At 39.0% G+C, this 24,421-nt stretch overlaps 1 protein-coding gene across 1 annotated transcript in view; it reads right to left on the bottom strand.

Annotated features, from left to right (window-relative positions):
• Positions 1–7,206, bottom strand: part of LAMA4 (laminin subunit alpha 4) — a 98,459-nt gene extending 91,253 nt beyond the window's left edge. The window contains exon 1 of the mRNA XM_068677676.1: positions 6,754–7,206. Within this exon, the coding sequence (XP_068533777.1) occupies positions 6,754–6,954 (201 nt within the window). The 5' untranslated portion in view covers positions 6,955–7,206. The remainder of the gene's footprint in view (positions 1–6,753) is intronic.
• Positions 7,207–24,421: the final 17,215 nt, after the last annotated feature.

Here is a 24,421-nt window from a genome sequence, read left to right as displayed (position 1 = left end):
CATTTTTTGTTGGGAAGATAGAGTTTAATAATCATTCAGAGCCTTATAGTCTTAGCTAAAGTGGCTATATTTACAGATCATTTTGCAAGTTGTCCATGCAGGTAGGTTCTTTTTATTCACTAATTACTAAATTCTGTTTCAGTTTAGCATTCAGGTGTTCCAGTTCTTCCCATGCTGTCTTATATCAGAACTTAAAAAATAATATTTCAGTTCTTTTTAGAATCTTGTAAACTCAGAATTGAAATTTCTACAACATTTTTTCACTAGCATCTGTTATTCTTTGGCTCATATTTAGTATCTTATTGGCTCTTGGATGTTGATTTTTTGGCTCTGTTTCTTGTTGATTTGTCTTAAAAAAAAAGTCCTTTTTTTTTTTTTTTTTTTTTTTTTTTTTTTTAAGGAAATGACCATCTAAAGAATTGCATAATGAATCTAAAGAGGAATGACAAACCAGATCCCATTTACTGCAGTTTAGTCAATATCTGCTTGCATTGCCAAGTATACATTGTATGTCTCCTGACTGATAGGAAAACCTCTCTGAGATCATTTAATGACAAAGAATTAGATTTCAAAAACTGTGGAGCTCTAACAGCTTTGTATACAGTACTATTCAGCAATTGTTGAATCTTGCATTAGGATGCACAACCCAAACATCTCCAGCTCATGTCAGTGTCTGAAAATGAGCTGGGATCAGATCCAAATGTTCAGGAGAACCAATTAAAATATATAACAACCAAATGTGTCTATATTTGGGTGTTTGAAAATCTAAGTCCAGAAGCAAACTGTAAATTATCAGTGGCTGGTAATACATTACTCAGAAACTAGACCTGTTTCCTTGTGAACAGTTTTTAAACATTAAGAGCTGCAATTAAAATTGTAGATATTTATTATCAGATTAAATCAGGACATGTTCTCCTTCAGAAACTAATTATTTTATTGCTTCTCATTCTCGTGCCCCTTGGAAAAACTGGGCTTTTAATTCTTTGCTTCCTTCCCATGTCATGAATAAGAGTGGGCATGAAATGCCTTTTATTGGTTTTCACAGCTCTGAAAGAGCTTTCGGGCACTTTGCTGGTACTTGCCCAAAACTTTGTGGGAACTTGCCACAGCAGCGTTTAAATAGCATTGTTCTGGTGGGTGCTTTATGCACCTTCTTGAAATGGAGAACATTTCCCACTATCCATCTACCCTGTCCTTTGGATCCATTCGCTTGTGCTTCCTATGATTTAAAAGGTTTGGGGTCTGGCGGCTCTCCTCCTAGCAGCTGATTTTCATTAAAGCTTTGATGAGAAACTTAAGCTGGAATCACAAACATCTGCAGTAAAACTTCCTCCCTGCTAATAGACGTTTCTCAGAACATAACCTTGTTGTATCAGAAAAAAACAGCAGTTAGAAATCCAAAGTGCCCATTATGGGAGTTAACCTAACATAACCCTACGGGTCTGAAACGAATTCATTTAAAGATCTGCTTTTTTAAAGGTAGATGCAGTTCCTATTAGCTTAAAAGAATACAAAGATTTCTGTCAAGCTAAAACCCTTTTTGGCTCAGACCTCAGCTTTAGGTCTTCTGCTGCTTCTTTTAGTACTAGTTTGTTTTGAAGAGATTAATGCCACAAGTAAGGATCAAATTGTGCTTTCTCTAAACAGTCTGCAGGACCTCCTGTTCCAGCCCTTATGGGGGAAGGGGTGAAGGCAATTTGGTGATAGCTTGAGCGTTTGTTAACAAGAGGCTAAGACTTTTGATCACCCTGTTTCAGATATTTAATGTAAGCCATTTTAGAGAGATGAGATTTTCACAGTTCCTGGGCTATTGCTTATTGCTTTAGAAATCCAGAAAGAAAGCACCTCAAATATAGTTTCTAGCTTTTGAAAATTTAGATCAGCAGCTGCTGGTAGAAGGCAGGTGGAAAAAAAAAAAAGATTGTTAAACATGTCATTTTATTGTGCAAGCCTCATAACAGTTAACTTTACTTATGTCTCTTATGGTAAATGACTATTTTTTGCCTTGACTGTGACAATCATTTCCTTTAAAGGACTTCTCTTCTTCTGCCTCTCTGCCCTTCCCCTGAGCCAAAAACACTGATGCTGGAAAGTTTTCCTCTTCCATCCATCCAACAATATCATGCCTTCCTTCACTATAGGAATTGGCTTCCTGCCTTGTTCCAACTACTTCAGATATTCTTTAGCCTTAAGACTTTAGATTATCTCATTCTTACTCTATTTTTTTTTTTCCTCTCCTGCATCTTCTTGCTTTAGTTTTCTTCCTTTCCCTCTAATTGCTTCCCTTCTTTCCACAGAGGAAGTTTCAGTTCATCTTTTTATTTTGCTTGGCAAATGTCTCTACAGAGTGTTTTCTCTCTCTTCCATTATTCCATTAATCCTTCCCAAACTGATCTCCTATACTGGTCTCTCTTCACTATGGTCTTGAACCTCCTGTAGTCATTTACATCAGAATTAGATGAATCTTCATCTGGATATCGCCTTACATTCATTTTACATTAAAGTGGATGACTACACAATGTGAATCAAAGGGAAACTTTTGCCTTGTTCTCCAGTATTTGAAGTATTGCCCCATTGTTTACTCTCACCTTAGACTTTGTACTCTTCCACTGCTTATGAGCAGCTTTGCTCCCACCGGGGAACAAAATCTGCATCTATACAATTAAAATCATCATGTCAGTGGAATTTGCAAACATAAATGTTGACAGTGGCAGGCTTCAGATCCAAACAGTAATGTATTACCTATCTCTTATTTTAAAGGCATGTGTTTGACAGTGGGATATAAATGTTCTCAAAAGTTAGCTCTGATTTTCAGTCTTGTCCCTGTGCCTCAACAAAACTAGATGTGTTCCACTGCCCCATTTCCCTCTGTCCTATCTGGGCTGACATGTGGAACTTCAGAACAAAGATGTTTGCCACTCAATTGTTTGCTTTCATTTGTGGTTGGACTGTCAGTTTGAAATCTTTGTCTTCCATCTCTGATGAAACTTCCTTATAAATTATTTTAATCTGTCCATATTTGGAAAAATCAGTCTTTAACTTAATACCAGCAATCATAGCTGGGTTACACTGGTGAACTGGGTCCAGCACTTTGGGCTCACTGTCTCTCATTTTCTCCCCATATACACTAGGATTGCAACGCTCTAACATCTCCCCTGCCTTGTTGTGTTCCTAAGCCAAGGACCTTAATCCTCCTAAATAGCACATGGGCAATGTGAGTACTTGACAGAGTGCTTTGCATCTTGTTCTGCCTCTTGATAGACAATCCAACACAACTGGATAAATTCTCCACTGCTTAATTACCTTTAAAATTAAAATTTACAACTAACCTTTAGTCTGAACACAGTCACTTTCAATTTCCACTTGTTGTATATGATTGCATCTTCATACATTAAATGAACCTGCCTATCATTAAACATTTGTTGCTTGTGTATGTGCTTACACAATTAATTCATTTTTTTTTTTCTTAATCTTCCTCTGAGCTAAGCAGGTTGAATTCTAGAATCTCTCAGTTATCTTTAAATTCCTAGCAATTTGATCCTTCTCGTGATACTTTTTGGAATATTGTTCATCAATCTATAAGCGTTCTTCTTGAAACAGAGGCACAGAGCTAGAGACATTATTCCATGATGACAGTTACTAGTGCTTATTATGCAGGTAACATTACATTTCATTGGGTGGAATCTAGTCAAGCTAATTTAAACAGTCCTGAAGGAAGAACCAACATAGCCCTTGCAGGTGAAGAGGCTCCTTTGAAAGCTTCCAGAGAAGACCACTAGGAATTATAGGATTTAAAAAAACATGGTGTCTCCATTACCATATAGGAAATTTGGTCTTGTATTTGAATACGATACCTCATTCAAACTGAAAAAGTCTAAGCACAGGTTATGTGCCTAAATTATGTGCACTGGATCCCAGTTACATATTGATTTACAGCCAGAGCACCAAGGTGATATTGCCTGAGGTCCTACTCAAACTCACAGTCCACTTTGTGATGGGGTACAGTATATTAGCATGGCATTGAAAATGTAGTCAGCCTCTTTTTTGCCACAAAGAGACTTTCATTCAAATCCAAGGCACAGGAAAGCTCCATATTAGCATTAATTCTGAATATTTTAAACCACTTCTCTAACTTCAAGATTGCCAAACATGGAAAAGGAAGAGAAGTGGAAAACTAAAAAATATACACTAAAATGCTTGTTTACATTAACTGGGGTTGCATGTTCTTCAGTAGGTTCATAATTATGAACTCTTACCAGAAGTTAAGAACATCACACCAGTTACAGCTTGCAACTCCCACCAGTACTATTACAGACCTCACAGATTTCTGAAGATGATATGAAGAGTAGAATAATGTGTGGGTCCAATTCTGTCCATCACCTGCTCCACATGCTGAAATACCGTACTTTTTGTCTGCCATAGTGTATGCTCTGCCTTTACAGCAGCACATTTGGCTTTGTGGTTGAGTGGCACCACGGCCTACCATAAAGGTCTGTGTAGTTCTTGAGCTCTGCCTCAGTAACCAGCCCCCTTGTATAACTTGGCACTATTCAACATGACTAACAGCCTCTGTCTGCTTGGGAGAGCTATGGGCCTGAGTCAATATTTAGACGACAGAGCTGAATCAAGCCGTGCTGTGTAAGGGAGTTTATACTGCGGTTCACTGTGAGCTGTGGGTTAAGAACTTGGGCTTGGAGAAGGCTAATTCAGAACTGCTGTGATAAGTCCTGTTCCCAGGGCTGGGTGAGGGATAGTGGGCTGCAGGAGGGGGAAAGTCTCTGATGGCTGGAGAAAATGCTCCTTCCTGGCAAGAGACTACCAAATTCATTCTATGGCCATGTCAATTCATTCTCTAACCATGTCAGTCTCTGGGCTTAGGGTAGGTTCCCCAGCTGCCGTTACCAACTTCTGGATTGATGGGCAGGAGGTTCTCACTGCTAGAGAGACATCAGCCTTGCCCCCAGAGGGAATCCTACTGGACCTCAGAGGAAGTTGCCATGGAGGTGGGTCCTGAAATGAAATTATGGGGTGCATCTGCAGGCAGCAAGGGACCCTGAGCTCCTTCCTCATGAAACCATAACTTCTTGCTCTCAAGGACCTTGGCATGACTGCTGCAGGCAGCAGCATCATGGGATCTGAACAGTGTAAAAGTTACCATTGCAGGGGCTGAAATAAACTGCTGAAAGGAACACCAGTTAGTGGGTCTATAAGATCAGACTGTACAAATGAAACTTTAGGGGTAATTGGGATGGGTGATGGGAACTGGTATTCCTTTATAATGTTCAATATATCCCACAACACTTTGCTAAGGTAAAGCCTATTAACATGACTTATGGGAACAATGTACCACATAATCATATTGAGAAAGGCTATTAATCGCTTATGTCCATTATCCCATGGAATCTAACTACAAAACCCTTTCGGCTCCTAAATCTGGCTTTTCATTCAGGCAGTTTCCATTTTGTAAGCAACAGGTGGCAACACGGCCTCCCAGGGGCTGATCCCAGGCCGGTGGAGAAGGGATGTACATCCTACAGCATGGAGCCCGTCCAAGTCCCCAACGGCTCCTCAGAGCCCTTACAGCAAGCAGAGCAGAGTTTAGTCTCCAATTTTCTCACACAGGTCATGTTTCTCAGTGGGTCCCTCGCAGGGTGGGCAGGCGTTCTGGGAGGCTGTGCAGCTGCTTGGAGGCACAGCAGCGTGGGGATGAGCTCTGCCCAGCGCTGTGGTAACCTCGACCCTCTGAAAGGCTTGTACATTTATTTCCATGGCTATTAGTTCTGGTAATTGGAGTATGGGGGGATGGGAGGGAGGGGAAATTAGCCTTCTGGTATAAGAGATTGTGATCTTGATATTGTCATGCTGACATGTCTGTGCTAATCACACCTCATTTTTGGATGTTATGCTATAAGAACTACTCCTTCTCTTCCCATGACCTTATGTAACTCAATTTGCCTCCTACTTTGCATCTCCCACGCATGAGACATTACTGTCTCCCCCTTTCAGAGTATGCTGGAGTAATTTATTGTTTTCTCAAGCTTTATTTTTGAATAGTTCATTCCAGATGATAGAATGAGAAGTATCAACCAATCCCCAAATACAGGGACTGCAGGAAAATTTTCCACAGTCAAATTACTTTTCAGATCTCTCTAATTTCATTTGTCACTAATCCCAACCTCATATTTTTTGGAAGGCTTAAAATCTCTGCAGGTGTTTTCTCTGCAGGCAGTTTCCTACACACACTTGATTTATTATCCTTGCTCTCATCACCAGAAAGAACTTCAGATTTTGGAGGTGGATGGTATTCAGAGACAGAAGTACAAAACTCTTGAGTATGGTGTTTGCCCCCAAAAGAGAGACTCTGGAAATTTAAGTGAGCTAAAATCCCAGGCAGTACACGGAGCAAGCAGAAAAGTGTTGTGACAATTAACCCTTGTAAAACAGCTCTGTTTGGACAGGCCTGCTTAGTTATGTTGGCAGGAAAGTCAGAGACGTGCTAAGCTGGTCTCACTGCAGAGTACAGCAGCTGTCTGCTCGCAGCAGGCATGGCATGTGTACATTTTGAAGTCCTGAGCTGTATCTCTCTAGTCTCCAAATGCAGTGTCTCAGACCCCCCGCAAAAAAAAAAAATAAATCTCCGGTATCGCTTTAAGGATCGAATGATTAAGCTAACGTTAACCAGATGGGAACTTCAACACAGACAGATGAAAGCAGGAAAGTGCAGACACCAGAGAGAGAACGCAGTTACTGTACCTCAGCAAAAGGCACCCAGCTTCCAGTAGCTACTGCCTGCTGCTGCCCTCTGATAACAGTGGCTTCGTGCACGCTGACCGCTGAGCTACCTTCAATGTCAAACTGAAAGGCGCCTCCCGAGCTCGAGGCTGTGCTGGAGGAGAAGCATCTCAAAAAGAATAATATTGGAAAAAACAGGGGCCAGGCGGAGATCAAAGCCATTTCCTCCCCTCACATCCAGAAGTGGTCTTCTAGCGTCTTAGTAATTGTTTACCCTCTTCTGCAATCAGCCCCCCTTGGCTTAGTGGTGCCTCAGTTATTTTAACTTTCAGTGTTCAGTTTCCAGATGTGGCACTTCAAGGCAGTCTAACCAGATCCTTATTTAAAAGGAAAAAAAAAAAAAAAAAAAAAAAAAAAAAGGAAGGGAAGAAAAACGCTTTTGCTGCCTCCCTCGTTCACTCTCTGTGCCTGTGGCTCCTCTTTTTCCCCAGAGGCTCCAGCTCAATAACATACAGATGGGCAGTGCTTAAGCAGAGAGTGTCAAACGGAGATTGTATTCCAGGAAAGCACCGCTGGCTCCCCAGCCACCTTATCTCCCCCTGTCAGGATACAGACTGACGCTGTGCTCAGTGCTCTGGCTTCCTTCACATGTTCACATCGTTCCCTTTTTACCTTTCGTGCCCAGACCCTCCCACTCAAACTTTGCTGTTCAGAAAGTGAGGTCAGCCTTTCCTCCCCCTGCGCCACCCCCACAACCCTGCCTGGGCACCATCGACCCCTCTGCACCAAGCAGGGGCTCTTGTGACAGCTATTTTTAAAATTTTTTATTTTTTAACATCTCCAGTTTATTCAGTGGAACGCAGGAAGGTGCCAAATTTATTAAAAAGCCTCTCGACCAACCTTTTCTTTTGGCTTGGGGGAGGGGAGGCTGTGGGCGGGAGGAGGAGGAGAAGGAGGGAGGCAGCCTGGCTGTGCCATGGGCTAATAGGGTGAAGTGGTTGCTCTAACATGCTTCATTGAAATCCTTTTCCTCAAGCCCACCTCTCAGCTTCTCGGCTTGTGAAAAAGAATATCGTTCACTGCAATTTTGGAAAATGACTTCATTACTCAGACTCATGAACTTTTATTTACAAAGAGCATCTTGTATTCCTTTTTCAAGAGATGCTTTGTGAGGCCCTGCTAACAAGGCTTGCAGTGTATGAAAGCAAGCTGAATATATTGCCCACAGTTGACCTAATTTTATGATTCCAATCTCAAAAAGACAACGTAAAAATCTTCCTAGGTTTTGGGACAAAGAGAGGATGTAATTATACTAAAGTGCACCATGTCTGCTAAGGGGTCAGCACCACATTCTTTAGAGGTCCTGTTTTAAGGGATTTGTAACACCACTGTACTAGAGATTGGCTTATCATGCTTCCTTCTAGGAGTGGGTTCCCTCTTTCTCCCTTCCTCTCACTTTTTGTATCTGATTGAAGACATTATGAACCAAGATTAAGCTGCCAATTGAGATTAAGGATAAAATTTCTTTGGTTATCTATGAGTTTCTGCATACCTGTAGGCAAAGAATTGGGCCTGTAAATGCTGTACATGTGTCACAGAGACAACAAATAAGTTAACCACCAAGAAGCTTTCTATATTTCAGAAATGTGAGCAAGAAGACAAAGCTGTGCAACCCAAGGCTGTGAGGTTCAGCACCAAGGTTTGTAGGAGGAAGCAAAACATGGTCAAGGTGGTTGCAGGTAATTCCATCCTGAGCATATGGGAGACATCCCTCCGTAGTCTGGATCTGATATAGCAGCAAGTATGCTGCCTCCCAGGATCCTGATGTTGAGATGTTATTGGAGGCTGCCAGGAGTTTCCTATCTCTTCCTTATAATGGTAGCTCTGGGAATGGCCTGGAGCTGGTCCAAAGGTTCATGGAGAAAAAGACAAGGGAGGCTCCAGGCAGTGACCCTGTGTGGCTCCCCTTAAGCGTCCTGCTGTAGGAGCAAGTTCCGCATGTAAAGATAACACTTAAAGCAGGAGAAAGAGGGAGAATAAAACATCCTGATGGCAAAAAGCAGAATCACTACTAATGTGGTGGCAACGAAAATTTAAAACTGCCCAGTGAATTGTGCAGCAAATGACTAGAATATGTGTTAGGGAGGAACTGTTGAGAAAACAACAGTGAACGATAGCTTGGGGAATAGTTACTTAAAGTTCATAAACAGGTGGATGGGAAAAACAGGAAAGCCATATCTCCGTATTTCTGGCAGGCAATCTTCAGCAAGTTCAGATACTTCAGAAGAAATTTGTTTTACCTAATAGAAAAAAGAATTGAAAACAGTAGGTGGCCTGTAAAAAAAAAAAAAAAAAAAAAGACATGAATCAGAAAGATGGAAAAACATACTGGGACAAAATCTGAAAGCTAAAGGCAGAAAACGAGTCATAATTTTAAAGACAATAGGTATGAGAAGAAGATGTAGGGCGTTCTTAGTCAGCGTCCAGCAAAGAGGGAAAGTTATCAATAAAGAAATCTGAGAAATTTAAGTGTTAAAGGTGGAAGAATGAATTAAATGGTTTCTTGAGGGTTATCCAAGCTCTATGAGCTTTAGTTTTCCTAGGAAGTCATTAGCTCTTAAGGTTTTGGCTCTAGACAACAAGATTTCTAATTATAGCAGAACAAAAAATAAGGTGTAGCACTGTTTTTGTACAATTGCTTTTGGCTACTTTTTTTTTTTTTTTTTTTTTTTTTTTTTTTTTTTTTTTTTTTTTCCCTAGATTACAGCAATGAAAAAAAGATTCCTCCCAGTTTTCACAATTTTGAAGTTATGCTTCACTGATAACAAGAACATTTTGGGATAATTTCAATAAATGAAATTTCAGAATAGAAGACTTTAAAGGAGTTCCTATTTAAAAAAAGAAGAAAAGGAGAAAAAGAAAAAGGTGATTTGCAGAATCTATAAGGTTTCTTTGTGTCTTTTCATCTTCCTAATGAAGTGAATTTGGTACAGTTTAGGAGTGGGAGTATGGTACAATTTAGGAGTGTGAGTATGTCACTAGAAGTATGAGGTTTTAAGAGGTATTGGAGGCCAACGCTAAGTATCAACCGTATTGAGCGATTCAGTTTTGACAAATTAATTAATTCAAGGAATTACAATTAAATGAATTATTACACTTTGACAGCTTAATTGATTTTTAAAGCCTTTTGTTTGCAGAGATGGTGAAAGGAAGTTGAACAGGGTATGCATGCATACTCAGTTTAGGCTGAAATCCTGCAGTCATGTATTTAGGTCACATAATGCTTATGTGTTCAAAAATTTGGCTTTTCAATTCCAAATTAGTTAGATTTGGAATAAAAGGCAGAAATTGGGAGTATGGACTGCAGGGTGCCCTGTGGAAGAGGCAGCCATGAATGGCTTTGGGCCAGCTCAGCCACAATGTCCCAAGACATGGCTCCTCTGCTCAGACTCATGCAAGAAAGGGCAGTAGCAGCTGTGGCAGCAGAGATTGGAGGAGACATGCAGGCTCACAGAGGACACCCAAAACTAAAGGTATGCTTATGCTATAAGGGACTTCATGAGGAACAATATGAAGAGATGTATTTGGAGAAATGAAGTGGAGGAGATGCACGGTAGGGGACGTTGCTGAGGAGCTGGTTGGAGATGCAGAAAGACACACTCAATGCTCCTTAAGGTGTGCATATGAAGGACTGCAGCTGTGGGTGACCCACGCAAGGGTGTGGACCCTTCCAAGGGAAAGCAGCCTGCCTGTTATCCATGCAGGATTAGTGAAATTAAAGTTACCAAGAGAAAACAGTATTTTTACCCATCATGCCATTTTTATGTAAAATCAAAATAAAGATATTCATATCCCTTGTAATAGAATTCACAATGTTAATTTACAACACTTCAATAGAGAGAGGTAACATAATTATTCTCAAGATCAAAGTCTTAAAAGGAAGATGTTTGCCTAACATCTTCAGAAGATTAGACCCTTTAAAAAATCTCAGACTGGCTCCAGGCATTCAAAATCTGAAAAAATCTTATGTTATGCATCTCTATATGGAAGGAAATAGAGACAACTTAATGTGGAAAAAATATTAAGTAATAAATAATTTATTATTAATGAAATACAAGAAATCAAGGGCTATACAGTTCATCACAGCTCACAAGATCTGAACCTCTTCACAAGTATATATTCTTCCCATACCAGAATGATTATAACCAAAATTCTGAGCATAAAATGTTATAATCACCAGTATTTCTATACTGTGCATAAGTAGAATAGCTTGCTGAACTACATATAAATGTCATTTGCATACAAAAGCTATTTCTAACATTTAATTTTCAATCTTTTAAAATATTATATTCCTTTTCAAAAACTTCAGGTTTTGTAGAAATAAAGAAAAACATAAATGATGCATAGGATGCTTATAAAAATATGTTTCTGAATGTAAATTTCTGTTGTGATGGACTTCCTGTTCCTTTAACCTTTACAGAGGTGATGCAGGTATGTTACACGAGCAGTCTGAGATTTGGAAGAGGAATTCTTCAATATGGCAGGGTACAGAAAAAGCAATTTCTCTGGCTTTCACAGTATCATATTCTGTTCTTTTTATCCCCCTTACTCCCCCCCCCAACAGTTGGTTTTGATCCACTGTGATAGATGCTAGGATTAGTGAGACAGAAAGGAAGAATTCATTGGAAGACTTATAACAAATAACATGTTCTAAATTAACCAATCTCAAAGCATTTGTGTGGGGGCCACTGGTGGTTTGTCAGGTCCCAGTGGGAAATCTGCATGCTGTCTGTCAAGCTCTAGTGCAAATGTTACCAGTTAAACATTCGATAATGGTTCATGGTGGTCCAATGGAAATGTTGACAGATGATTGGTGTTTGCAATCTAAAAAAGTTTTGAAAACAGTTTTCAAAGGACCTATGTAAAGGTTAGAAGACATGGGTAGTATATATACTGTCAAACGAATAAGCAATCTACAATCTGCATTAGAAACCTATGTCAACTATGGGGCAATGAAGAATAATTTGTCAGCCATAGCTTGTGTCAGAGAGATGCTAATAAAATCTCAGTTATGCAAACAAAACTGCACATTTGTTATTTCACATGTTTTGGATTATGTCATATTATGAAAAGTCAAAGTTCTCAGGTAGAACATAGAGTTTATGTTGCAGGGCTCAAGGGGAGTGTTCCTTTAAAGGCTTCAAGTTGTAGATCTGGTGCAAGGAAGCACATGCATGTTCTTTGCTTCTTTGCTGTACTAGTTAAGGGCATTATCTAATGAATTTTCCACAACATTTTAAAGCCAACAGCTCTTGTTCTTTGTATTATTAGTTACTGACAACACAAGGGTATGGCTATATCCTAGTGTTGGCTATATCCAAACTGCTTTCAACTACCTTCATAGAATTTCTGTTCATCCTTGATACATAATTACTGCTTTTTTTTTTTTTTTTTTTTTTCCCCCTCTGTAAAACTCTTCAAATTCAATTAAGCATGCCAAAGTCTTGCAAGACTGATGAAAATGCCATAATTCTTTAGTACTACGCTATTAAAAGCAAGCTTGCTCGCTGAGAAAGATTTCTCAAGTTTTCCACCTCTAGAGTGCAACTGGATGGGAAACAGCTGTTTGTCTGCCTTGCTAAAAGCATTGTCCTTGGGAACAATAAGAACCTTGTAAGACTAGAAACGAACCATAGCATCATGTAGTAGTCAATAGCACCTGAGAAATCCAACCTATTCTTGTTTCTAAAGTCAGTCAGGTTCAGAATAGTGGTTTTCCCATTTCACTATGCTCTCTCAGTGGTACCCAATAAAAATATATTTCTACAGTTTTAATATTGGAGTTTTTCAGAACTTCTGGTCATTTTTGCCAACCTTATCTGAACCTCCTGGTACTCCTAGTACATAAACTTTATTTGAAATGGCCTGAATTATAGAAGTGCTATAGTACCATTTATGGTACTATCTCCTTCATTCCCCGATGATCTTAAGATCCTGTCTGCTTCAGGATCAACCTTGTTATACAAATTATTGAGAAGGGGTAGGAGGTAGTAGCTCAACTACCATTGTAGAAAGGTTAATGAGAAAAAAAAAAAGCACCATCACACATAGTGTTCATTGTGTTACATAAATACCAAAGTTTCAAGTTGTCTTTGTAAGTAAATTAGAGTGAACAAGAGAGACAGAGCTAGAGATGAGAGTGAAGGGGTGTTTGCAGAGATGGAGACTGTGCTTCCTGTCTTCTTTGGATGAACTGATGAAACTTTTTATTTTTTTTTAAATTCTCATGCCATCTCAGTTGTGACAAGCAGATCAAAGTAATATTCCAATTTGATTTGTTCAGCTTCTTGTGACTCAATATCTGGCTTTGACACCTTGGCATACACCTCTAACGCTTGATATTTCCATATAGGTTCTGGTCATGTCTGTGACTACTAATCTTTTTAGATCAAATAAGTCAAGACAAATCAATTCAGTCTGTTAGAGAAAACAAATGATACAAAATAAGCATTAAGTATAAAAATGCAAAAAAATAAGACATTATTTCTGCAATGGAAATGTCCTTAATTTTATCAAATATATTTGTAAGTTTGTGTGATTAAGGAGGGAATATGATTAGCAGGGAATAGGACAGCTATATTTTACTCATATATGATGATTCTTAGTATCAGTAGATACACTTATGGAGAAAGACATGGCATTATAGCCCAGCAAGAATTTGTTTACTGGGGTTATTGATATTTTATTATCTTATTGATAACACCAACACGTTATACAGAAGGGAGTGGAAGACCCCTGAGAAAATGTCAACAGTCTCTTTCAAAATCAGTTGGGATAGGCTTCAAAGTCTGAGCCAAAAGATAGATTAATCATTAGACAGGCACATATTTTGACCCTATTTATAGGCAGACTAGGAAACTGCTGTCTTATTGTAATTGGCAATGTTGCACTGGATATAGTGAAGACAGAAATCACCACAGAGCGCTTCAGCATAATGCAACAAGTCTAGGCTGTGAATGATGGAATTTTCCCTGCTGTTAATTGTGTACTCATTTACTTCTGAAAAAGATTGCTTTATGAAAGATAAATCATTTTCAATGTTTTAGCCATGTTCAGAGTAACAATAAGTCAATACTGATCTACTTCAGACAAATTCTTCCCTACACACGGAGGCCTATAAACAACAAATTTCCTTATATTTTCCTTTCTTTTGATGTTGTCATTGCAAATTTTCTCCATGTCTCCAGGAAGAGTTCTCAAAGCTACAATTTCTTCTTGAGACTACCCTCTTCATTTAATAATTCCTCTTCCTGACTTTAGTTTGCATCCTTCACAGAAATACTGGGCACATGGAGTTAATTGTACTTTTAGGCCAAGTCAGGAAGAGTTTAACAACAAAAAAAAGTTAAAGCAAAATGCCTAATTGCTTTATTTGTTATGACTCATCCTCAACCTGTTTTTTGTACCCACACCCTGATAATCTGGCATATTTCACTAGTGCATTCCTACCCAGTGCGGCATTTCCTTTTATATTTCCCATTGTTTTATGCTTTGACCCACACTGACCATTTTCCTCTCTGCCTGGAGTTTTCAGAAATTTCCCTTCCTCTCCAAACTTTTTTGTCTAATTCAAATTACATATAACTTCTATTTTCTTTTTTCTTTTTAATAAAAAATATCCATTCTTTCTTCAGGAAAATATCCCCACCCTTCCTCATTGGTAGTTGGTTGATCGTAATAATGGAACTTTGGCTAAAGAAAATGAGTTGCATAAAAATCCGCACTGAATATCCCCTCTAGAAGTCCCCATAAAACTGCTTGCCAAAACTGAAAACAGAAACAAAAACGACAACAAAAATCAAACAAAAAACAACCCCCCCTAAAAAAAAAAACCACACCTCAAACCCCAGAAAACTGTCCAAAAGTCCTCACAATCTGACAGTGCTTAATGTAGACTTGGGTATAAAGACACAGAAGTAGATATTCCAGAAACTGTAAAAATACTTCCCCTGGATCCTGTGCTGTCAGCACAAGGAAGAAATTGTCTCTGACTTCTTCGAGTTGATCCTACACACTCTGAAGGTGTGCGGGTAGCCAGAAGGGAGCACGTCACCTACAGCTGATAGCAAAAACATAGTCTAACAGAGCTGACTGAAGTAATACTGAAAACACTAGCAGTCTAACCAGAGCAGCAAACAACTTGGTGCAGTTTGTTTTCCTGAAAGTTAAGTGAGTTTTAAAACTTCCATTGAGCTCTGAGTTTACCCAGATATATCCCATTGTGCTGGATATAGAAGGTAAACAACATTTGGACTTGCAAGAGTGATCTTTTCCAACTCTACATGTCCCATAGTAGGGCATCCTAACAAGGGCCTCCTCTGTTTGCTCAGTCATTCCCTTTTTAAGCATTGCACCAGTTTTAAAACTGTTCTGTGCCAGCAGTGCTTAAAAACAGCCTTAGCTGGCTTGCAGAACAAGCCTAAAATGTAGGCAAAAACTTCTGCACGGTGATGAAAAAGAGAAATAATGCCCAGTGACATGAACACTTCAGCAAGGCAAGTTTAGAACATTTATAACTACACAGATTTTTGTGCCACACCTATTGCTGTATAATTTGATGAGATTTTTTTTTTTTTTCAAATTCTTGGTTTCTGTAGTACTGCTCTGCATTTGTTTAAGAAGAGGGAGCTGTGAACATTCTCTCTCTTATCTTATTGGCTTTGAATGCTAAAACTGCTTCTTCTGAATGGCCCAGTAAGCAAGACAGAGGAATAAATGTTGATTGCACTATGCTACCTGTATTCCTGACAGCTGGATTGGTTAATGTCAGGTCTGCAGGCACTAAATGAATGGCCATGTAGTACTGACTATCTGATGAAGGACACTGGCTAGTATGATGCAATTAACTGAGCTCACCAATTATGATGAACAGCTGGAGCTCTCTGAGTTTTTCCAAAACAGGTTAATCAAAGGCACCAGAATAATAGAAGCTCTCTAAATGAGAAAGGAAGTGAACTAAGACAGTTAATCAGACTTTTATTTTTTTTTTTAAATTGTCTTTATTTCCATTTGTTCTTGACATTTTAGTCTTGACCACAAATAAACATAACAGTACTGTTGATTTCACTTTGATCAAAATAGTTTTAATTTGTATGTTAAACTGAGAGTATTTGTGTAAAACTAAGGCCTATAAAGAGATGAAAAAGTAAAGTTTCACTCACAATGTTTTACATTATTTTCTTGGGCCTGTCTTATCAACAAGGGTGTTTGAAAGTCACTTACACAGTTAACATTGTTTTTAGATTTTTTTTTCCCCATTTATATGATTTTTGTGATTTTCACTGTGGACAACTGATGGGTTCAGTAGAATAACAAAGCAATTCCCTTTGACAGGAGGCACAATACCAGCTAACCCAGCCTGTCTGTTAGCAACAAGGCTGGCTGAGCAGCTGGCCCTTGTCCCGCTGCCAGAAAATGCTGACAGCAACAGCTACAAAATCTCAGCTGTTAACCTGCTCCATAGCAAGTCTTGATGGCTAATGAATTGCGTAAGTGCTACCCCAATCTGTCCAGAACTGATGAAAAAGAACAGCAGATTTGGGACATCAGCTGCTTTGAGAGAGACCTTGCACCGCAGAAAGTTTCATTACAAATGTGAGGGTCATGTTCTGTATGCAGTGACGTTCCCTAGTGTAGTTACACACATGAAAGATGGTGTTTTTCCATGTAAAGCATAATGATCAGGAGTTCAGGAGACACCAATATCTTTGAGCTGGCACAAAGTGTTTTGCTACGACAGCAGCCAGCCACGACGGAGCCAACAGACAGAGCAGTGTGCATGCATGTTGAAAATTGGCTGATTTAGTTGCCTATCCACACGTACAAATGAATCCTGGTAGCTCCCTAATTGCCAATCTGTTAGCTGTGCAGTCAGACAGCTCCAGATTAAGCCAGTCCCCTCAATTTTAGACGTTTGCTTTCATAGCTGTGAGAGAATCCATGTGGCTTTGTCCATTGTTATTAAGCTATCGGAGATCTGAATGTGTCTGCAAGCATGTGGACAGGCATTGTGTAAAACTCCAAGCAGATTCGTGCTGTGAAGCAACTGCCCCTAGGGACACATACTGCATGGATGACCAGAGGCAGCTGTTTCTTCTCTGGTGTCTTTGGCAGATTTTATCTCAGACATGAAAAGTCTTCTACCATTAACAAGAATCAGAAGCTTTGGTGGCCTTTTCTAAGTAATAGAAAGGTATTAACTTCAAATGGGATATTGACAAACATTGTGGAGTACTAAAGGCAGATCTGCTGCACATTTCTGTAGGCTGTGGTACAAGCTACTTCTTTGGGGCAAAACTGTCCCTGTCTGATCTCCTCAATTCTGATTTTGAAGTTCAGACACCTTGGGAAGACCTTGCTGTTAGATACCTGACGTGGAGGATGAGTGGACTGCTTAGAGAATGTTTCTTTTGTTTTATTCAGACTTTGCTCAGGTGATTCTTTTGGCTGAGGATACCTTTTTGAGAAACTACTCTTCATAATTAGGGTGATGCATGTAGCAAGACTTGGCTTCTGAACTGAAAGTGTTTAACAACCCTAATAATGGGTCACCCTTGTTGATCTATAAATGCAGGCTACCTGACCAGCTGTCATAACAGCCTTATGATCTATGATTACTGTGGGTGGATGCCATGTGGGCTCCAGCCTCAGTGCTCCACTCTGTCTCCACAGAGCTCTTTGCCGTGTGCTTTATGAACAGAGCAAGCTGGTCAAGCTAACATCCGTAGTATATGTGCAGTCAGGACCAACTGAGTGGCCCATAAAAAGGCAAGAAAATGACAAAACAGTCATTTCACTAGTCATTTAATTCTCACGGTGAGGCATGATCAGACTTTTCAGGATCCATATTTGCTTTGAAAAATTTGCCAATGAGTGTTTTAAAAGTCCTCCTTGACTGAGTGTCTGCTATATCTTCCCAGCACATATACCAAGTCTCCATTAGCATCACCGCTTACCCTGGTAATTGATGGAAAGTCCAAATGAGGCTTACATAGCTAGCATCATTCTGATAACTCCTGCCAAAGCTACAAGACACAAAGCACTTTATGTATTTTTGCTTACCACTAATCTAATGGCAAAAAATAGTACCCTGTCAAAATTCCTGGTACTGAGACAACATTAAACCCACTAACACTTTGACACCATTCCCATTGTGGTTTCCAAGAAAACCAACCACTTTCTCTAGTGACTATCACTAGTTTCCATAAATGAGAAATTACTGCTAGCTGCCAGAAAGTTTTCTTCACTTCCCAGCTAGGTTTTACTCTTACTTACAGCTGCAAAGTCTTACTTTAATCTCTTATTTTCTATTCTCTCTGTTCCTTAGTTGACAAGCACAGGAAGAGGTGGATATTCATTGCTTTCTGTTGTGAAAATCTTTCACATAATTCTTTGCCAAGCTCCAGACCTTTTGGGGGCTGGCAAAATGCTTGAATCAGATGATACAGTGGTCTCTTATATTTTATTTCTGTGATGGGAAAATTCATGGCTGCTGCAATGAGTACACTTATTGTATCCATAGCAGCCAACATCACACTCAGCTGCTTTGGAAACAGGCCTCGATGAACACTGGATTTGCATGAAAGGCTCAATTGTTCATACAGACCACCAAATTAAACAAAGGAAATTTCCCTTTTCGGTTGAGTTTGCAGAAAGACAAATATAGTTGTAGTGGGCCTCATGCTGTGAGTCCTCAGCACTTGCTGGCAGCAGGTTTTCCTTGTGGATCAAATCAAGGTATCTAAAAATCTTTTGTTTGCCACATTTCTGGGCTGACACTCCAGTGCCTCTCCTCTCTCAGAGCAGCTGATTTTAACATTGTTCATCCTAAAAGAAATCCTTTCATTTCTGATTGTTTGCCTTCCTGTAATGCCAGTGCTACCTCCTCAGATACCAGCAGGTGACTGCTTTGATCTGAGGATATTATTTTGTGCTAAGAAGCTTCATTAGCTCTTTTTATTTCTTGTAGAAAAAACAGAAAGTTTAAATGTTTTAAGATTTTAAGTTCATGGTGTTGGGAATGTCATTGTCTGCTATGAGTTGTCCACTTTTTTAACATCAGATTTTTTAAGCCTATTTTTTTTTTTTTTTTTTTTTTAGGTTAGATTTCAGTTTTTGGACTTCTTGGGAGGTCAGCTCTGGAACCTCATGCTTCTGACACATCTGTTGTTGGTAAATCTGTTGTTGGTTGATGATAAATACAGGCAATCCTGGGCTTTGCTGTAGGAGCCTGACATTATTGCTCTAGCCAGCAGCAAAAAAAAAAGTGAGCAAACTCAGACCAACAAACTTTTAAAGTTAAAGTTTCATTGCAAATTTGCCATGTAGAATTTAGTTTTAATGCTGTCATTAGGAATAGACAAAGGTACCATGAAAGCAAAACAGATTTTTTCCATAGGCTTCTTTAGAATCTCTTAAATAAGTAAGTATAGAAGTGTACCTATTTATGGAATTATATGGAATTGTTAAAAAGCCCAAGAACTGTTTCTAAAAAAAAGGGAATTTTTCTGGCAGGTCTTTTCAAGAGTAATTTCTGGACAATCCTACTACATATTTACATAGGCCCATTGACAACTTCATGCTCTTTTACTCCAATAGTGCTGTCTAAATCCATGAATCTGATAAGTAAAGTAGGAAACATTGACCACATTCATAACGTGAATTTATTTAGACTGATTAAGCTCTTACTGTGTTATTCCCACTCTTCTACCTAACTGTCTTTAAACCTTATTTTTCAACTCCCTGGCATTTTACACTGATCTAAGCCCATGTGTTAGGACTGGTATTTTTCTGATACTGTGATGAGCCTGTTCAGGAAACTAAAGAAGCAGAGAACTAACCTTACAAAACAAAGCAAATTGTTTTCAGCCACTTTGGCTTCTGAACTTGCTTACTAAGAGATCAATAAGCACTAGTGCTACTGCAAGTTTAATGAATGCTCTAGGGAAAAAAATATATTTCAGGAGCTGGGTATCCCAAGACTTACCTGAATGGAGTTTGCCAACATAAATCAGGATTAATCAGTTTTCTTACTAGGATAACTTGTTTATCGCTATTTCCCTATGCCCTATATTTCTACATTTTTAGTTTGTCATGATTTATTAAGACACACCTTGATGAAGTCAAAAGCAAAACAAATAATTGAACTGACTTAGTGTAACTAGGAGTTACCCACATACCAGTAAAAAATGTAAGTAGAACATTTCAAAATATAACAAGATTGCAATTTGCTGACCAAGTCATTTGCAACATTTCATAATTTTTCTAAATGAGCAGATAAGGTAAAGTCTTGACTCCACTGTAATTGATAAGTGTTTTGTCATTGACTTGAATCAGATTTGACCCAAAAGATTTTTCTTACATGAAAAAGGATAAAATCAGAATTTATTCTCTCTGAAACTGCAGTGGCCACATATTTGCATATGTAAATAGATTTATTTGTATAAAAAGAAGCTTACAGATGAAGAAACACAATGTAGATTTAAATCAGAAAAGAGGGAATAAATCTTTAGGATCAAAGCAGAAACCCTCAAACTGTCCATATATATTTGTTGTTGCAATATAAAGTCCAAAAAAACAATTGATGTTTAGGAGAAAAGGATTCCTTAGCAAGCCTTTCTCCTAAATTTTCAGAATGTACGAGCTTGACCGCATAAGCTATAGTGGGATATCTACAGCTGTGACACTGTGAAACATCCAGTGTTCTTCTTTACATGGTAAATCAAGTATATCTGTTTCGGGGAGAGCCTTTACCAAGTGATTTGCTGTATTTTTCACTGGCTTTACTTAGCAGAGTATATTGGTCTCCACCCTTATTAAGCCACTCCAGAGACACAACACTGTTTTAAAAGGCTTAGACTTTGGCAGCCGTTTTTCTTACACGGTAGGCTTCATGAACAGAAACATTGAGATCCAGGATTTTATCTTTTACTGCCCTCCACCCGAGTGAGTTCACTTCCTTTCAAAGTATTGCAACTTAATTCCTCCAGAAAGGGGAGGGGGGAAAGGGTAAAGAGAAAGAAGAGCAAAAACTCAGTACATAAAAATGCTATGGATTTAATTTGGACTAGAAAGAAACTTCCCATGTCTGGAAGCACAATGGCTCTTTCAAGGCCCAAATTATCCCCACATGATGACCTTTGAAACATTCTCTAAAGATTTAAGAGGGATCACATCATGCTTTGGAATTTAGATGCAATTTCAAATGCAGTGATAGCTCCATTGTTACCACTTTTTCCGTTAATCCTCTCTGGTCCCAGAGCAATTCATAGAAAGTAGATCTAAAAAAACCTGGAAATGCTGACATTCAGTGAAGATCTTCTCCTCAATGGACATTAATAAATGTATGTGAGATGTTTGGATATGGGATGGTGTGCTTTGGTGCTGTCCGTGGAGCTGTGTTCCTTTATATCAGCAATGAATTGCAATAACTGGTTGGAAACATCTTTCCTACGTCTCTCAGGCAGAAAAGATCTATCATATCCCCTAAATCATAGGAAATACAGAGATTATTCCTCCTAAACCACACACCTTCTGCATATTTCTGAATTTGTTCCCCTCTGTTGAATGGAGATGTGGAAGGGGAATGATGACCTGTTCAAAGAGACAACCAGAATGTTAAAATAATATGGAAGCGACTGGACTGTATCCTAGGTAGTATAAATATTTTCAAGCTCCAAGATGATGCAATTCTAGACTGACTTTTATATATTAAGTGTAGTTTGGCTCTTCTTTTTTTTTTTTTTTTTTTTTTTTTTTGCCTCTGCTTGGCAAAGGTCTTCTAATATCATCCTTTACAAGATCCAGATCCAGATTTGCAATGATCTATAGTAAGAAGAGTGAAATAAGGACTGTGTTGACAAGTATTTTCTGAGGTATTTGCCTTGCATTGTGAGGGAGAGGAAAACCAACACAAACTTATAGGATCATCCCTAATATATTGTTTTTTATATGCTAGTAAAGGATAAAAATGATATTCTTTGCCATGTAAGAAGCCAAGTATAGAAAGTTTTGACTCAAAGATATTGATGGTAGACATCTAAATTTTTGCTAAAATACTGTATTTTGTGCCTGAGGTAGGCATTATAGGAAGGAAAGAAGCTCACAGACATACAAAGATAGCATGTACTTAGTTTATTTCTTTGTGTAATGCAGTTATCACCTTTTCTGAGACGGAAGAAAGTGCTGGCAGCATCAGGAGTTTGGTTTAGAAATCTTGTGTTTACTCTTAAAATTAAGAAGCATATCTGCTTTAGACTTTACCCAGAATGAACTCAAGACAACTGGTTACTTTTAATAGAAAGGTTTCCTGAATTTGTGTGCTAAGTCTCCCTAAAACACAGAAATGGTCTATATGAAATAAAAGACTTTTATTTGGAGACAAAAGAAGCACAGCATCACCTTTGGAAAAAAACTCTGCTGGTATAAATGAACTTTTTTCATACAAAAGTGCTCTCCCTACAGTATTTTTGGTTAAGGTCTTTTTATCTGTTTGCTTTCAAAATTTCTGTAGGGTGAATCTCATTTAACCAGTGCACAGAACACCTCTATAACACTTTACAGAAGCATTGGTGGAAACTGGATCATCAAAGTGAACTAAGTTAAAAACAATCAAACAAAAAAAACCCACGTTGTTTTGTATTTGATACTTGGATAATGGCAACGGTTGGTGGCAATGGCTGCCCCTGAGGCATCCCAGTGCGTGCCCTGGGCCAATTTTTGAAAAGAGCTGAGAGCTGTTCCAAGCTAATTTATAGCACAGACCCACGGCCAGTCCCTTTGGCTCAGCTGAGGGGTGATACACTAAGACGGGATGGTTGGGGTACAGTGAAGCTGGTTTTACTGAAAATAGTTGAAAGGCTATCTTTTTCATTTGAAGAGGTCTCCACTTTTTCTTACATCAATCCCCTTGCTTTCCTAGGTCAGCTTCACAATTTGAGCAATTCCAAATTCATGCATAGTGCTCTGATGAGTGACATGAAAATATAACATGCCAACTGGAGAAATGCATGCAGATGAACTCCAGTATCTTTACTTCCTCCTGCTCACCCAAAGGCAGTGACAAAGGTATTCTCACACTAAACTTAAGTCTCCCTGTTCTAAGCTAGCAGGCTTTGAATTAGCTTTTCACTTCTCTTTCCCTTGTTGCTGGAGAGCTTCTTACTCTGTAGGTAGATGTTCAGACCCTGAGGGTTATGTGCACAAAGACTCCCTTAGCTTCATGCAAAAAAGAGACTTTGACATTCAGACAGCTTTCAGCTCCTGGAGGAAGGGCTGCCTGCAACTGTGGGGCCTGAAGAACAGCCATGGGCAGAGGTCAGACCCAAACAGCCAAAGGGTAAATTCCTTTTGTGGATGTGACATGTTCCTACTCAAAGGGCAAACACTTCCCAATGAACTGAAGGATGTCACTTTGTGTCTCTGACTCCCAGGGTACATATAATAATATCAAAGGATTGCACTTTTCTCACAAATGGTGTTTGCAGGGATTGCTGTGCAGTCCCCAAGGTGCCTGTGCTCACCTGATGTGTTTGTGCATCGAAGGCCATTTGCTAGTGCAACAGGTACAATGACTGCCCACCAAAGGATGCTGCTGGGCAGTTCACACCACTTTGCAGCTGGCTATCATTTATAGCTCTCACTCTAGAAATGCAGCATCTTGGAACAATGGCTCTGACTCTGAACCAATGAGATTATTGTCATAACTGGTCAACAACCCTGGTCTACTAGTCAGCGAGTAAAATTCAAGACATAGAGGAAAAAGTTCTAAGCAGTACTGTAGCCAACTTGGTCACTCTTCACCCTTTTTTCTTTCATTATTTAGTTTGCTAGAAAATCTGGAAAGGGTCTTAGGGGGGACCTACTACATTAATATTCCAATGAGCAAAGTGAATGCTCAATGGACCAGGCAATATTAACGCTGCAGTGAAATAAACATTGTGAAGCGTCCAGTGTTTCGACTTGAAAACCTTCAGTGATTGGTTGGCACTGATAATTCAAGTGGCACAGTTAGAAGCTATAAAAAGAGATTGATTTGAGATAGGAAAAGAGAAATGGAAAGAGAATCTGCTGTCAGCTATGAGTGTTACAAGCTGCAGTTTCTGTTAATCTCTGTGTTTGAAAGCAGAGGTGAGAGAAGATTTCCAGTTTTATTGTATTTAGTGGAAAATCAAAGAATGTCAATAAGAAGGAAAGATAAGAAAAATATGCATTCCCTTGATATTTCTATCAACATATGCAATTTTTTTTCCTGAGGAACAGAACATATAGTGAAAACATAAAAGAGGAAACCTGGTAGAAGAGAAGCAAAAAGATTTGGAAGGAAGGATGATGTGGTGGTCTGAGCCACTACATCATGGGCTTGCACTGGTTCAATTCTTCATCCTTTCTTGTCCTGTGTGTCTTCAGATGAGTTACTTCAGCTCTGTCTTCAGTCCCTTTTAGGGTAATAGCATTTCTATGTTTATTGCAAATACATGCAGATTGAAAGTAATCATGCTTTAGGATGGGAAACCTATATGGCTCTTACCTTGGGGGTACCAGAATACTTTCCTAGGAGAAATTACAATCCTCAGTAATATTTTTCTCAGTCTTAATTCCTTCTTGTGCTTAGTAGGGATAGTGCACATAC

This window comes from Anas acuta, chromosome 3 (assembly GCF_963932015.1).
Source record: "Anas acuta chromosome 3, bAnaAcu1.1, whole genome shotgun sequence".
Lineage (NCBI taxonomy): Eukaryota > Metazoa > Chordata > Aves > Anseriformes > Anatidae > Anas > Anas acuta.
Note: the sequence above shows the minus strand (reverse complement) of the source record. Positions and strands in the feature narration are given on the sequence as shown.